Source organism: Anopheles coluzzii, chromosome 2 (genome assembly GCF_943734685.1).
Source record: "Anopheles coluzzii chromosome 2, AcolN3, whole genome shotgun sequence".
Taxonomy (NCBI): Eukaryota; Metazoa; Arthropoda; class Insecta; order Diptera; family Culicidae; genus Anopheles; species Anopheles coluzzii.
The window spans coordinates 100,543,778-100,559,155 of NC_064670.1; the positions used below are offsets into that span (position 1 = coordinate 100,543,778).

The 15,378-nt window shown below is 46.8% G+C and overlaps 4 protein-coding genes across 4 annotated transcripts; 3 read left to right on the forward strand and 1 right to left on the reverse strand.

Annotated features, from left to right (window-relative positions):
* Nucleotides 1-1,478: 1,478 nt before the first annotated feature.
* LOC120949950 (nucleoside-triphosphatase THEP1) lies at nucleotides 1,479-4,238 on the forward strand. The gene is made up of 3 exons (XM_040367601.2): nucleotides 1,479-1,581; nucleotides 3,427-3,487; nucleotides 3,564-4,238. Exons 2-3 carry the CDS (start codon nucleotides 3,457-3,459, stop codon nucleotides 4,097-4,099), a joined length of 567 nt encoding a protein of 188 aa, XP_040223535.2. The 5' UTR covers nucleotides 1,479-1,581; nucleotides 3,427-3,456; the 3' UTR covers nucleotides 4,100-4,238.
* Nucleotides 1,581-3,125, forward strand: LOC120949949 (histone chaperone asf1). The gene is made up of 2 exons (XM_040367600.2): nucleotides 1,581-2,920; nucleotides 3,017-3,125. Exon 1 carries the CDS (start codon nucleotides 1,888-1,890, stop codon nucleotides 2,662-2,664), a length of 777 nt encoding a protein of 258 aa, XP_040223534.2. The 5' UTR covers nucleotides 1,581-1,887; the 3' UTR covers nucleotides 2,665-2,920; nucleotides 3,017-3,125.
* Nucleotides 4,141-6,403, reverse strand: LOC120949948 (DNA-directed RNA polymerase III subunit RPC5). The gene is made up of 4 exons (XM_040367599.2): nucleotides 6,078-6,403; nucleotides 5,871-5,999; nucleotides 5,073-5,784; nucleotides 4,141-4,991 (listed from the first exon to the last, which is right to left on the reverse strand). The coding sequence occupies exons 1-4, from the start codon at nucleotides 6,108-6,110 to the stop codon at nucleotides 4,441-4,443; spliced, it is 1,425 nt and encodes a 474-aa protein (XP_040223533.2). The 5' UTR covers nucleotides 6,111-6,403; the 3' UTR covers nucleotides 4,141-4,440.
* A 233-nt stretch (nucleotides 6,404-6,636) lies between these two features.
* On the forward strand, nucleotides 6,637-7,677 carry LOC120952386 (phosphatidylinositol N-acetylglucosaminyltransferase subunit C). Its single transcript, XM_040371687.2, has one exon. It carries the CDS (start codon nucleotides 6,743-6,745, stop codon nucleotides 7,580-7,582), a length of 840 nt encoding a protein of 279 aa, XP_040227621.2. The 5' UTR covers nucleotides 6,637-6,742; the 3' UTR covers nucleotides 7,583-7,677.
* Nucleotides 7,678-15,378: the final 7,701 nt, after the last annotated feature.

Consider the following 15,378-nt stretch of genomic DNA (forward strand, 5'->3'; position numbering starts at 1 on the left):
ATGTAGGAGAAACAATTGTTTTGCTACAGACGGAGTTTTTGCGAAACGTTGAATCCGATGGTAGTACAATCAAACAAACACAGAGAGAATGAGAGACAGCGAGGGGCGAAAGAAGTGGTGTCGCACGTTTACTTAATCGAACTGCAGCGAATGCGGGTTTTTGTCTTATGAAAAATGGCACATTCTCTTTCTGTGGAGAGCAGTATTGCAAAATCATTGTGTATGTGTGTGCGTGTGTGTGTCATTACTTTCGTTGAAATACGATCGATTGCGTCCGGTTTGGTGAGGGTGCGTGAGCAAACGTGAAGAAAATCAAAAGGGAGCGGAGGACACAGGGCGAACAAAAACACAATTGCAATCACCATCGCTCCCACAAACCCACACAATCACACACACTCAATTACATATATTCCACCACCTCACTGTGCATGGGGTGGAGCCGCCCGGTCGGCCAGTGGTGGTGAGCCCCCCCAGCAGCGGGATGTTTGTATTAGAATAATCTTACAGTGAAATTGTTTTCTTATTGGAAGCCAGCGTAGCATAGTGAAAATATTACGACAGCAGGAGGAGCAACAGCAGCAGTTAAGATGATTAACGTGAAACTTTAGAAATGATAGAAACCGCAAAGGTTCGAAGGCACGAAGCGATTGAGTTGGGGAGGGAGGGCAATCGTGTTCTCTTATCTCAACAATATCTCGGCTAAGTAAGGGCAAACAGTTTGCAAATCACATGAGCAGCGGGTTAGGGAGAAGAATGAAGAAACAAAACAAAAATAGGATAATTTTACGCAAAAGAGAGCGAACGGACATGCACAGGCGTTTGCTCTGTGTGTTCGTTTGTGTGTTCGTTTGCGGTTTGGTGGTAGCGAGCCTTAATGGGCGCATAAGCTGCCGGTGAAGTGCTTGGCCGTTAGGAGACGCTCTCCGGAAGCCGGAAGCGAAGGGATGGTTCGCTGGAAGGGAGGAGCAGCTGCCGCCAATAAACGTTTGAAAGAACACATAGCCGTTACTGGTCACATTAGAATTTGCAGACGCATATGCAAATAAAGCAATGCAAATCATAAAAATTGCTTCCTTATTTTATGTTTTGAGAAAACTTAGCTTGTACTTGTCCCTGTCTTATTGCAGAATGAAATGTAAGTAATTTAACAGCAAATGTGCAATTCTTTTCTGTCACATATTTTTGGTGTCATTTCTGGCGGCGAAAACGATCTAAAAACGGACATTGGTTTGAATACGGTCGAAAACAAGGTTACTATACTGTGGGGTTGGACATGTTGTAGTTTTTCTCCCGATTTGCCGTAATTAATTCAATAAATCTATAAATAAACGAATTTCCTCAACTATCTCATCTCATTTTCCTCATTTTTCAGTTATTTCCAGCTGAATAGAAAGCGAAATGCCCCTTCTGACGTGCGAGAGCTGTCAAAATGGGTTTAGATCAAGTGCACCCCTCTTCTCTAATCACCTTGCTTTTAGGTAGAAAGCCGAATGAAGTAAGCAGAGCGGGAAAAGCGCTGAGCGCGTATGTTGATGTTTTGCACTTTTCTTTGTCGCAGTCGCGCGTGTATTTTACGGCAAGGTAAAAATCCCACTTTAATCACATCACGCGTTATCTTCCCGGTGCATACTTTACGGTAATCACGGGCAAACAGTTTGGTGACTCGATCGGTACCCGGCGGAAGCTGTGCAGCACAAGTGAAATCACACCACAGTGCACCTCCACGACGGGCATTGTTGTGTGTCCGTGTCCCTTCACGGCGTATTGCGCGTGTAGAGTGTGTGTGTGGATAATTCTAGAACACAGGTCCGGCAGCTCCCAGCGGCAGTTCCCGGGTCCCAGGTGTTTTGTGCTTCCTGTCGTGTGATCGTTTGAAGTGACGGTACGATGGCAAAGGTGCACATCACGAACGTGGTGGTGCTGGACAATCCCAGCAGCTTCCTGAACCCGTTCCAGTTCGAGCTGACGTTCGAGTGCATCGAGGAGCTGAAGGAGGACCTGGAGTGGAAGATGATCTACGTCGGGTCGGCCGAATCGGAAGCGTTTGACCAGGTGCTGGACACGATCTACGTCGGCCCGGTGCCGGAGGGCCGCCACATCTTCGTCTTCCAGGCGGATCCGCCGAACGTGAGCCGCATCCCGGAGCAGGACGCGGTCGGCGTGACGGTGGTGCTCCTGACCTGCTCGTACCGCGGGCAGGAGTTTGTGCGCGTCGGCTACTTCATCAACAACGAGTACGCCGATCCGGAGCTGCGCGAAAACCCACCGCTGAAGCCGCTGTTCCACAAGATGACGCGCAACATACTGGCGTCGAAGCCGCGCGTCACCCGCTTCAAGATCAACTGGGACGACGCGCCGGCGAACGGGGGAGTGCCCGGTGGCCCATCAAACGGGCTGCTGATGGATGGGGAGGAGGAGGTGCAGCCGGACGAGATGGGAGACGGTGGACATACGAACGGTAGCGGCGGCGGCGACGATCAGCAGATGGTGGACGGCGGATCGGACAGTGGCTCACAGCAGCAGCACCCGCACCATCCGCATCATCTGCATCATCCGCCCGGCATGCTGGGGGCGGTGCACGATGACGACAACAGTATCGCGATGCCCGCGACGGAAATGCCGGAATTCAACGAAAACTCCAACTCGCTGGCGATGGAATGCTGAGCGATGGCCGCACAGGCGTTTGGGTGTGCGAAGGGACCGTGCCCTTGTTCCCACCTTCTCAAACAGACCTTGTCGTCGTCGTCGTGGCGGTATCATCTGCTTTAGGGCTAGAATATAGAGTTATTATGTATAGAGTTATTCAAAGCAACACAGAAAGAGAGTGAGAGAGAGCGGAGCGGCCTACTTTTGTCAACTGATGGCATGCCGTTTGCGCCGACTTTCTTGTCTCGCGAGCGGCCTCCTGCCGTATGTTTGTGTGAGTTTTGCGTGCGTGCCGCGCCTGAAATTGTCAGCGATTGCTTCGATTTCGATTCAACTCATTTGTGTGTCTTTCTTTTCTTTTGGACTCAAGTCTTGCTCGTACGAGCGCAGAAGCGTTTTGTTCGGAGATCAATCAACGTTCCCCCAGTTCAGCACCAAAAAAATACCCCGTTCGGAGTTCATCGCGTTGAGCAGTGGGAGTGGGACGGTGGAGAAAAAAAACTAAATTATGTAAATAAGTAAACAAACTCTTAATTGAAAAGCAACAAACAGAAAGTAGATAGAAGAACACTGTACGAGGAAACGTGGATCGCTTAGTAATAAAAGTAAGAACTTTCTTTTGTAAAATCTTAAAGTGAGCTACCGGCAGTGTGTCATCATCAGTCCGAAAAGGAGTCTTTTATTTTTCCATTTCTCGAACACTTTTTTATTATTTTCCCCTGCTAAAATGTCAGTTTAGTCACGAAAACTCTTCTTCGCTCGTTTTCCTCTTTTCTACAGATCGTTTCTTCTCCCAACATCACTTCGGCGATGACACTTATCCTAGTGACCGGTATGCCGGGTAGGTGTTCACCCTTCGTTTCCCTAGCAACGCCATTCGTCGCTTACCATTCCCCTTCTGTCCCGCTTTCCGACAGGCGTTGGCAAAACGACCATAATGCGCAAAGTGAGCGACGAGCTGGCGAAGCGTAACGTTCCCATCGCCGGCTTCTACACGGAGGAGGTGCGCGATCCGCGTGCTGGCGATCGTACCGGGTTCGATGTGGTCACGTTCGGTGGGCAAAGAGCACCGCTGGCAAGAATTACTTCCACCGGCACCAAGAATCCAGCAACCGTTGGCCGGTATTCCGTGTGCATTGAGCAGTTCGAACGGCTTGCCCTGCCGGCGCTGGATGAACGGCAGGCCAAAGCGGTACTGCTGCTGGATGAGATCGGTCGGATGGAGCTCAAGTCGCGTGCGTTTGTCGAGCGGATGAACGCGATCGTGAAGGACGTCGGCACCGGCAGGCAACGGTTTGTGGCCACTGTACCCCTAAAATCGTCCGGCATTGAGCTGATCGAGCGGCTGAAACGCATTAACGGATGTCAGATTTTCCACGTGAAACCAACGAACCGTGAGGAAATGTACGGCGAAGTGCGGGATGCTGTCTTCCGTTTAATTGACTCCAAATGAGCATCGAGTAAAAAAAAAGGGACGAAAAAAGACCTTCAACGTTTCAGTTCGGGATTTCTGTATTTTTGTTGTCCACTATTTCCGCGCGTGGTGTAACTTTTCGTATAAATAAAAGGATGGGGGTATAGCAACATAATCAAACCCTGCCGGTCGTGTGTGTGTGTCTGTGACGTTCTTCCACAGAAAAAACGAACGAACCAAAACACAACTCCAATATGTCACACGCAAGAAAACGAGAAGAGAAACCGAAATCGCATTGGCCGCTATGCGCGCACTCACTTCTTACTTATTGTTAAAGCAATTCTATGCGTTCTATACAAAATATCTGCTGCCGTGGTAGGCTAACTGTCACGGGTCGAACGCTTCCGTACCCGTTTCGATGTGGGACCACCGCCAGTGCTGCCGCCGCCGCTTCCGCTGCTGCTGCCGGCGATGTTGCTTTTGCGCTCCATCTCGTTGAAGAACTCGGTGCGCGCCTTCCAGTAGGCGGCCTGTCGTTCGCAGATTTCCTGCTCCTCCACGCACAGCGACGCCTCGTTCGAGGGCAGCAGCATGCTCCAGGTACGGTCGGCCGGGTTGAGCTTCGCGATCGAGCACAGTATCTCCCGTATCTCCTCGACCGGCAGCTGCGTGATCGTGACCAGCTGGGAGCGCTCGAGCCTATCACATTTCGTAAAGCGGTAGAGAATGTAGTCGCGCGCGTTGCGCATCTGCTCCGCGGTGACGCCGTTCGTGCCGGACACGCTGCCGTCCGGGTAGACGTACTCGGCCTGCGCGACCCAGTTGCCCCGGATCAGCCAGCCGACCTTCATCAGCACCCGGCGCACCTTCTCTGGCGGCAGCGTTCGGTTTGGCAGCAGGTCGAATATTTGCTGGGAGGTGATCACTTTCGCTGGTAATGGGGTGGGAGAATGGCGGGATGTTAGAAATGGGAGTTTGAATAAAACAAAAATAGAGCACGTGTATTTCTTACCATCCGTGAGGAGCACCTTCAGTTGATCTTCCAGCGGCAGATGGCTGAGTTTGTGCATACACACCACCTTGCTGGGCAGCAGGGAGTCGATGTTACGGTCCGTCTTCTCCTTGCTAATCAGCAGCTCCATGTACTCCGCCGGTCGCACGTTCAGTGCCGCATTGTCAGACGCGAGCCGGCCGCTTCCGCCCGCACCGGTGCCGCTGAACAGCTTCTGCTTTTCCAGCTCCGCCGTGGAGGAGGTTTTCTCGTGCCAGAACGTTTCGCACCACGGCTCCTCCGCCTCCATCTCGGACAGATAGTTGAAGGACTTTTCCCGCGCCTTGCGCATCCGCTCGTTTTCCGCGAACTTTACCGTCACCTGCGTCAGCTCCTCGTCGTCCGCCGCACCGTCCGCGTCCCGCTCCGCCTTCTGTTCGGCCTTGGTGCGCGTGTCCTGCTTGTCGAAGTAGGAAAACATCTGCCGCATCGCGACGATGCCCTTGAGCGGGGTCGCGTGCATCTCGCCGTCCTGCATCACGCACACCAGATACCGGCCGACGTCCTCGATCGGTTTCGCGCTCAGGAACGACTGCTTGTCCATCGTGCCGCTGCGGAACGTGAGCTTTTGCGTTTTGTCGCGCTGCTTCCCGTCCGCCGCCAGCGCAAACTGTTCGCCCTTGAAGGCGTCGTAGTGCCGGGACGCTGTGTCGAGCGCATAGTCTACCTTGATCTGGGTGGGGGAAACGGGGGAAAAGCATTCCATCAGTGTCCATCTATTTTGGTGCAACAAAAAAAAAAAAGGAACCCCATCCGTACCTGTTGATTTATCGGCTTGACGCAACAATTCACCACCCGGCCATCGTCGAACGTGGCTGTGGCGGACTTCACCGGATACTGCAGTACGTACAGATTTTCCGCTAGCGCTTTGGACAGGTGCACGGGAATCTGGGATGGGCGAACGGAAGAAGAAAAGCAGATCGTAAAGGCTCGATCGTCGTCACAAACGGGGTCAAACGCTCTCACCTCCTCCACGACGGGATCGTCCTCATCGTCCATTCTGTACTGTTCCACACTCTTCGCTATCTAACACCACGAGGAGGAACGGACTGCACCGATGGGCTGCACCGATCGCTGGTGGTGTTTCCACAATCGAACCGAACCTGTGCAGTACGCTACCTGTCCATGGTGCACTCGATAATGGCTCTATTTTACTACGATCGGGAAAGGGTAAATGTTCGCTTTCGGGGTCCGACGATTGGTGGTGATCGGCTGTAAAGAAATGTTGCCTCAGAGCGTTTGCATTCCACCTCCGGTAACAACACGTTGACGTTTTGTTCTGACAGTCTGCATTGTCCTGACATCTTGGCCACGGTTGGTAGAGCGTGTTGTAGTGATCTTGGGAAAATTGTCCAGGTAGCGGTGTTTATGACCGTGTGGTTAGTTCTCAAAATTAGATCGCTTTCGGTTTGAATTGATAACTGATTGCACAATCTTTTATGTGGTTTATTTTAGGAATTAGCCTTTTAAAATGAGTGCATTTCGAGGTAGAATTGGATATCTGTTTGTGATTCGAAAATTAGCTTCAAATTTTATTAATTTTTCACACCCTGAAACTTATCTAATCTGCGCCGGGCTGTTGTCAAAAAAAAGGTAAACAAACCATTTGCACGTAAACAAATCGCTCCCCGATGGAAGCTCCAACCACTAGCCGAAAACCGTGGAAGAAAAATCTGTACGAAAATGCCGACTACGAGGACAACTATACCGATCCGTCCTTCCTGAAGGACATGCAGACGAACCGGAACCTGAAAACATACGTCCCGGCTGAAGCGTTCGTCGGAGCCACCCGGCTCAGCCAGCAGATCTGCGTTGTGACGGCATTCCTGATTGTGTTCCACCACCTGTACATGGAACGGATCGGAGCGAAGCAGATCTTCTGCCAGTCGGCCATCGGCACGACCGTGGGCTACTTCATCTATGCCGGGCGCGACATACAGCTGGCCAAGTTTGTGGAAGATTCGAAAACCGCGTTCGCGGTGCTCGTGTTCGGCTTCATCTTCTCGCCGCTGCTGCACACGCTCACCAACAGCATCAGCACGGACACGATCTTTTCGATGACGTTCTTCGTGCTGGTGTTGCATCTGATTTTCTTCGATTACGGTGTATCGGCCGCCCTCGTGTCGAAGGCGATCTCGCTAAACGCGGCCATCTTCGGCTCGATCTGTCTCGCTTCCCGGCTGTCCTCGTCGCTGCACGCGTTCGTGCTGCTCGAGGTTGCGGCCGTGTTCTTTGCGCTGGGACCGTTTCTGGTGCGCAAGCTGTACAGCGTGCAGCTGCTAGTTGCGTCCATAGCCGTTTGCTGCTTCTTTCTGTACACCATCTCGCACATCGTGCTGTACACCTACATTAGCACGCTGGCGTTCGTTAATCTGTTCTGTCCGTGGCTGTTCGTGCGGCTGCAAAAGTACAAAAACAACATCAACGGTCCGTGGGACGAGGCGATAGTTGCAGAAGAGTGCACATCCTAGCCGGTAGACCCAGTAACAGTAAGCTTCGTGTAACGCTAGTGCTAGTCATTTGTGTAGGTTAATAATAAACCAATTACAGTTTAATACATACTGAATCAATTCGTTCAACTTTATTCGTTGCTGTTTTGGGGACTTGCTTCATTAACGCTTTTATTAGGCTTTCCCCGCAGAGGTGTCCTCTTCCGGCCGTTGCTCATTTTTGAACGCAAAGTTGCCCCGCTCGAACTGTTCAAAGCTTTGCCGGCAAGAGGCTTCATCTATGGCTCGCTCACCGTACGCCTCTACTAATTCGCGATGCGCTTCAGCGACGCTTTTCTTCATGTTAAATAGTAAAAGCAGCACTTCGTGCAAGTATCGCGCGTCGGGTACGAATTTGTCCATGTTAAAACACGCGCCATCAATAGCAACAAACGCGAAACGGAACGTCGAGGAAGTGGAAAGATGATGTTTGTTTACATCGGGTGACCAGATTGCACCATGACTGGCTTGACGGTTTCAATTCGAAAGGGCGTTTGATTAGGGTCCGTTGAGACGGCACGCATCTTGCTTAACATTTTCTGTCAAATGCGTTTTGCTACATATCCGATGCGTCTCAACGACTCGAAGCGGTAGCGTAAGTCCGGCATTACCACGCAAACAATGAGACCCCAAATTTTGAGTGATTCAGGCCGAGGGGTATGAGGAAGCTTGAGGAAGCAAGGAGAAACGAGCTGCGATGAGAGTTCGCATTCTGTTTTACATGCGCGCTTCACTAACACCAATACAAATACCGTGCTTTGACGAGCCGTCTGTGAATGTGTGTGTGTCTTCTTTCAGCGAGCTCAACTTGGAGCTGCTCGTCACATCGTGTTGTCTCGCTTACACTACAGCATCGAACCATCGCTCCGTATGTCCCCCCCTCCTACGCGTGCAAAACCACCAGTACAGCGCGACGCTTTGCCGGAGATGGTTGTGCGTGTTTTGTTCAAAGTCCCGCGCGCAGTGTTTGTGCATTGATGCGCATTTCGTTATAAGTCTCGTGCGCCGGTATGTTTTGGTGAAGTGTGCAGTGAATAAACAGTGTGCACAGACGCACATGCAGTGCGTGGATCCACAGGTAAGAATTTGCTGAACAGAGTCAACGCAGATTGTCGACAAGTTTCTCGCAGCCTGGCTCGACCCGGTATGACGTCATTGGATTCTAAATGTGTACTTTAGTGTGTACTTTATGTTTCAATAAATTGTTTAATGTAATAAAAAATGACAGTGTTTGTGTTTAGTTTTAGAATAAGTGCATGAAAGAAAACGAAAAACGAAAGAAACAACTATCTTTACATGTGTTGGTAGCATGGCTCGAAAGAACACAAACACATTGAGAACTGCAGAGCGCACCGTGCGTTACGGGTGGGGAGGGGGAGGGCTCGCGCGAGGGTGTAACTCATTCGTCGAAGAGACACTGTATTTCGACAGCGTCACTCAAATCACTCAAAAAATACACTCATTTTGCCGGACGGGTAGTTTCCGCATTCGGTTCCAGTGTCTATCAATCTACAGCCCATGCAGGAATGAGTATCAATTCCGATCACGGATAAAATGAATCGCAAAAACAAATACCTGGTGGCGCCATCTGTTGTTGGGATATGGAAGCTTGGGTGAAGATTTCATCAGCACTATGGAAAGGGCCGTTGGAGGTGTTCGAACATTGGAGTTTTCTTGTATTTTTACTTATTTTGGAGTATTTTTCTTAAATCCTACTGGACCTGTGTATAACAATGAAGTGATACCCCAAGTACCACATATCCACTAACGACTGATGCATTCTAAAAATAGCAAAAGAAAGCTGGTGGCGCCATCTGTTGGTGGGCAAGTGGAGCATTTTCCTCGCTTTGAGGGCTTTCTCCTTCCCCCTGAACTGTCATGTGGTTTCGCATTGAAGTCATGCATCGCTAGAAAAATACTTGTTTAAATACTAAATTCCAATGTAAAAGATTTATAAGGAAGCAAGTGAGATTTGAATATTGGTCGATGATTTTGATGACCATGTATCTGACCACACGACCATTCATATAGATTTTGCTCGGAAAGTTAGAAGGCTATATAGGTCATGATTAGATGAAGTTTGTCGAAACACTTTCCAAGAAAAGGACAGCAATATAATGATGAGTTGTAATACGCCATCTATTGAGCAAACCAGTGAAGCTATGGAACTTTCGTTTTTTTTTCTATGGACATTTGATTTTCCGGTCGTTACTGTTATATTTTCGTTTTCTTTCGGAGAACGCTAAAGAAACGTAAACGCGTTACTTCCTTTAAAACGATGTTGTTTGGAAAGTCCTTGTTTATTAATCTTTACTTTAAACGATTTGCTACCACTTTGTTATCACGACCTTTCTCAAGCGCGCGCCATATCTCTTTTCTTCTCCCGATCGGCACTCACGGATCGTGCCGAGCGGGCGTTTGCTGACCTCCCGATAGATCGCACACACACTTCGATCTACGCCCGATGAGTGTCCTCGGTGGCGATCTACGGGACCATCAGGTTGGCCTATAACAGTTACAGCTTAATCTGTGGCGCTTGGAGGAGCTTTTGGTTTTTTTTTTTTTCTATGGACATTTTATTTTCCATTCGTTCCAGCTTAATCTGTGGCGCTTGGGACATAGCGACATCCAGGATTTATATTTTAAATTGTATTTTAACTCAATTTACTTACCTTTAGTCATAGTATTTGTCCAACTTCCCTTCTTTCCGCACATGTGAAGCTGAATTTTATTAATGAAACTGCGTATAATTTGTTGTATTGAACAGCACTTACCGTACATGTGACATCCCCCCCCCTATCACGTGTTTTGTGTTGTATGTGGAATGCGGCGAAGATCATATGTAAAGAGATGAATTTCTCTTTTACCGCAGCATCAGAAAGAAACGAGCCCAACAAGCTTGTTTGTTTTACAGTAAATAATAAATTTTTATTATGGCCTCAAATGTAGATCCCAAATGTCATATGCGTATAGTTTTATATGCCGAAAAAATAAAACGAAACCGTACAACTAAATAACGCCTTTTCCCATGCCTCTCTCTCTCTTTCTCTTGTTTTAGCTTAACCTAAACCCAAAAACAAAACAACGAAACAAAGATTTACAATTTTACATACATAACATCACGTGCTTTAACTGTCACCTTAAAATTGACTAGAGACAGGACTAGAAAAATTACTTCTTCACCGTATTGTGGCGCGCTTGGTTGGTGCGGAGAAAACGCGGAGAAAGATAACTGAAATAGGTAAACTAAAGTTAATAATGCACAGTACACCACCACACACCACCACTATTCATTTCGTGGTCCGTGTTGAAAGTTACTACCAGCGTTCGGGGCAATAAACAGCGTGTTCGCAAACACGTATCCGCATGATTCTAGCTGGGTAAACTGTGTGAGGCAGAGAAAGAAACGACATTGTACGATAGTAGCGAGAAGTGGTCGTTGCTGTACCTAGTTTTGCCTAGCTGTGTGTGTATGTATGTGTTTTCGTGACAGGAGTAACATTACAAAAACTGAGCCTTTTTGCTTTAGAAACGCGAGAGTGTAGGTAATGGGTAATGGCCGCCGTACTGCTGTTTCGCGCTTCGACCGCGGGGATGTTCGTACTGGGTGCATGATCCTAACATTCTAGTCGTAACGAATAGAGACTTAGCATTGTACACGGGTTTGTTTTTTTCTTACAGATTAACGTTCTCTATGTATATATATCTATACGTATGTATAAGAGTATAATTTAATGTAACATTTTTATTATTTATCTATTTCGCTAACACTGCGTCGTCTTCCGCTTGTTTCTGCTTGTTTTGTTTGTTTGCATTCTGCAACGCTAACGCAACGGCAACGCTAACGCGCCTACTACGTTTGCTCTTGTCTTCGGGCTGTCGTCATGTTGTTGTGTGTTTTGATTTGTTTTAGTTTCACCGCATTGTCGCTGACTACTTTCGCGTCTTGTTTTATGCTGTTTGTATTTGTTTTCTTTTGGTTTTGTTTTTGTTTTTTTTTGTTTTACTTTCTTGTTTCCTTCCGATCCAACCATTATGCGATTGCTGTGTATTTGTGCTACGAATGTGGTTCCTTTATATCATATTATGGTTTCTTTTGCTTTGTTTTGTGAGTGTATTGTGATTTCCGTTTTTTTCTTCTTTCTTCTTCTCGCCGGTTTCCTCTTTTGTCGTTTCGGTAATTGTATATATGTATATATATCTATATAATGTAATGTCTTCATATAGAAAATATTTAAAAAGCACGTTTCAATGTTTTTTGTTTTCTTCAATAATTCAATGTTAACGTATTACGTCCACTTTACTTATCCTCTTAAACTTCTTTTCTTTTTTGTTTTGTAACATCTCTCACACATTCTCGCTCAATCTATCTTCTCTCTCTCTCTCTCTCTCTCTCTCTCTCTTTCTCTTTCTTTCTTTCTTGATTTGTTTCTCTCTCCTTGCTATCTCTTGCTCTCTTTCGCTCGCTTAATTCCTCTCTTGTTAAATATCATTTGCTAGTTTGTATTTTATATTCCTCGAGTTATTGTACACTCTCTCTCTCTCTCTCTCTCTCTCTCTCACACACACACGCATACTCATACACAATTCCTTTCTCTTCTTTCTCGCTCACGTTTTTTTCCATTCTTTTCGTTTCCTTTTCGTTCGGCATACTATGTGCACCGTTGCTTATGTTATGTTACTTGTTTGCTTTATATATAATCCATCCTCTCCTTTCGTTTCATCATAGTTTCATCCAGCGTCTTGTTTAAACTTTAAAGGTTTACTTCTTTGTATGTGTGTGTGTGAGTATGTAGTTGTTCTTTTTGTGTTGTTTTATTTAAATCACAGATATAAGCCATTCCCTTATTTATAATAATTACGTTTTGTGTATTTTTCTGTGTTATTTTTTTTTGCTTTTTGCGGCTCGATAGTGTATAGAGTGCCAGCTATGCAACTTGAAACTAAGCTTTCCACCAATGCCGTCTATTCCCTGCCTCGAACACATGCTCCGAAGACTGTTTCCACCACTCGGCTAGTGTGTCAGTACCTCCGTTTTATCGTATAGATGGCGCTAAACCGTACCGGGGGTGTCATGGTAATCGATGTATTCGATGTTTGATTGCTATGGTTAGTAGCGGACAGGAGGCTTTCAATCGATCAACGTAACGCTTAGCGCCATCTATTGGTCGTACCATGCACTAACAACTCTTCCGTTCCTTGCATTCTTTCCTTGTGCTTTCTGGTAGCCTTTGCCCATTCCTTAGCCTTCTTTGGGTGTGCAACATTCCTTTGTTTGTGAAAATGTGTATGTATGTGTATGTTTGATTGTAGTTTTTTTTTACTTTTGCCTCATCTATCCACTTTCGATGTGATTTTGCTCAGCTTAAGTTTATGCAATTTGCTTGTTTTGCTTGTATTCTTTAATGGACTGTTATAATGCTAATGTAGGCAAGCAGCAATGCAGCACGTGTTGTGTTATCGTTTTGGAGCGTTAGTTAGAACGTGTTTTGGATGCAACTGTTATTAGCACAAATGTATACTCCTCTCTCCTCTCTCTTTTTCTTTCTCTCTCACGGTTACTTTGCGCGTTCTCTCTGTCTCTGTCTCTCTCTGTCTCTCTCTCTCTCTCTCTCTCTATCTCTTTTTATCTCTATAATTGTCTGTTACGAATATCTTCTCGCTTCGTTTGTTTGTTTGTTTGTTTGTTTATCATATTAGTATTCCCGATGTAGGTGTTTGATTTAGGTTTAGCTTTGGCGTTGGCTGTTGCAAAACGCACACAGCACAGCAACGTTTACGGTGTTAAGAACATTAAATGTATGTAAAATAGCGACGCACTGCTGACCTGTTTACGCGGCCGGTTCCGCCGGATCAAATCGCGCACAAACGGCGAAATCCTAACGATGCGTTGTATTTTTAGGCAAAAAGCACAGTACACTACTACTAGCGTGGCACACCCTAATGCAGCAGCAATAGTTTTGCCTTCGCCTCCCTAAGCACCAGCATCTTCATTAGCGGACACATAGAGGAAGGAACGGGTAGGGTAAGTAAGTACGGATTTATGCTAATTCCGTCGTGCATCCAGACGGATGTGTTTGTGCTTACATTTTGCCTTAAGTTTTGTTTTTTTTGTTTCTTCTTCCTTTTCGGTGAATGCTATGAAAATATGGATGTATAGTTAGTGACAAGATTGTATTGCTTTCGGTACGGTAAGCTATATTTGGTAGAGAATTATTTATCGACGTTTCCTGTAGACATTGTGGTAGCCACAAGTGTGTATTCTGGGTTGGATTGTGTTAGAGTTACATAGAAAAAACACAGCCGCATCCGGGATTCGAACCCGGCCAGGGGAAGGATAGCGATGCGGCTGGGTGTGAGTGTATGTATGGCTTGTACGCACGTACAACAAATCGAAGTGGGGTAAGTGTGTTCCTTAGAACCCGCGAGAGAGAGAGAGAGAGCGAGTGTGTGTGTGTGCCAGTATTTTACAGTTATTTGCGACCTGGCCTGGCGGATAAGGATTAGGCTTCAGTTTTCCCGTCAAACAAGAAGTCACTTGATTGTCTATGTAATCGAAAATATTGTTCGCCTTGAGGGGTTTTAGTAGTATTAGTAGTAGTAGTATTAGTAGCAGCAGTAGTAGTAATAATAGTAGTATACGATGGTTGAAGAGGTGGTGTGTTAGCCTAAATTGTCGTCAGTGCCGAGAATTCGATTGTTTGTAGTTCACTCGTACGTTAGGAACGCGTGCGCCTCCCAGAATATAGTACCGGAAGAATATAGCGCCGGAATAGCTTGGAAAAGGTTACAAAAAAAAACCGCTGGAGCAATAAAGCTGAGCGGCTGCCACTCAGGAGAACAAACAAACACGCTTTGCTCCTTGCTTTGGAACTCAAAACTGTATATATGCACAATGACTGTAAGAGCTTAACTTCTTCTTTGGTATATAAAAAAAAAAAAAACGGAACCTCAAAAAACGGAACGATTGGGCCAACACAGGCCAACACGGGGTTAGAAAATATTCTCTCCCGACCCCGCACAAAGATGCACAAGCGCTCCGGGACAAGGAGCGAGAAGTAGGAAACGCTCTGGATGGAACCGGTCGATCACTCGTGATTTTTGGTATTTGGTTGCTTTGTGTTGTAGATTGTATCAAGTTCACAGTGTCCTGTAATTGTAGTGTTTCATGCGGCGGTACTGGCGGTGGTGAGTGCGAATGAGTCCACTCAGAGTGAGTTACCATCTGTGTGTGTGTGTGTGTGTGTGTGTGTGTGTGTGTTTGTGTATATTGCGCATGGCTTTGCGGCGGGAAGCAGTTGTGACCTCTGACCTCTGCTATGCCAGAGCAGTGGCTCCAAAGGTCACACGGAACTCGGCTGCTTAGCGTCAACTTCAATGCTCTGTGTTTGAGTTTTTGTTTTTTGTGTTGGTTTTGCATTTGCAGGCATAAAAGTAAGCCGCCCTTTACGCTGTGCACAACACGGGCGTGGCCCTTCGTACCCAGCAGTTCGATTCAATTCCACACCGTATTATTTCTAGTGCTATTAAAAGCTGGTTTGAGTGGTTTGTTGTTTTAAATCAGTAAAAAGAGAACCTTTTAAACATTCAGTGCATTGGTTACAGTGTAGGTAACGTTACGTTGCTCTCTTTCTATCCCTTTCTCTCTCTCTGTCTCCTTATCTTCTTTTTGTTATGCTGTTATCCGCTATATACTGTTTCGTAATGAGTTTTGCAGCTTCTTTTTTGTATTGGTTTCTGTTCTACGATGCAAGTGAATGTGATGGTAATGGTGTAAT

Excerpts from the sequence above, each read along its gene's own strand:
- LOC120949949 (XM_040367600.2), top strand. The coding sequence starts at position 1,888 with ATGGCAAAGGTGCACATCACGAACGTGGTGGTGCTGGACAATCCCAGC.
- LOC120952386 (XM_040371687.2), top strand. The coding sequence starts at position 6,743 with ATGGAAGCTCCAACCACTAGCCGAAAACCGTGGAAGAAAAATCTGTAC.
- LOC120949948 (XM_040367599.2), bottom strand. The coding sequence starts at position 6,110 with ATGGACGATGAGGACGATCCCGTCGTGGAGGAG. Across the intron at positions 6,000-6,077 it reads ACGATCCCGTCGTGGAGGAG|ATTCCCGTGCACCTGTCCAA; the intron begins GTGAGAGCGTTT and ends CGCCCATCCCAG. Across the intron at positions 4,992-5,072 it reads GAAGGTGCTCCTCACGGATG|CGAAAGTGATCACCTCCCAG; the intron begins GTAAGAAATACA and ends CCCCATTACCAG.
- LOC120949950 (XM_040367601.2), top strand. The coding sequence starts at position 3,457 with ATGACACTTATCCTAGTGACCGGTATGCCGG. Across the intron at positions 3,488-3,563 it reads CCTAGTGACCGGTATGCCGG|GCGTTGGCAAAACGACCATA; the intron begins GTAGGTGTTCAC and ends GCTTTCCGACAG.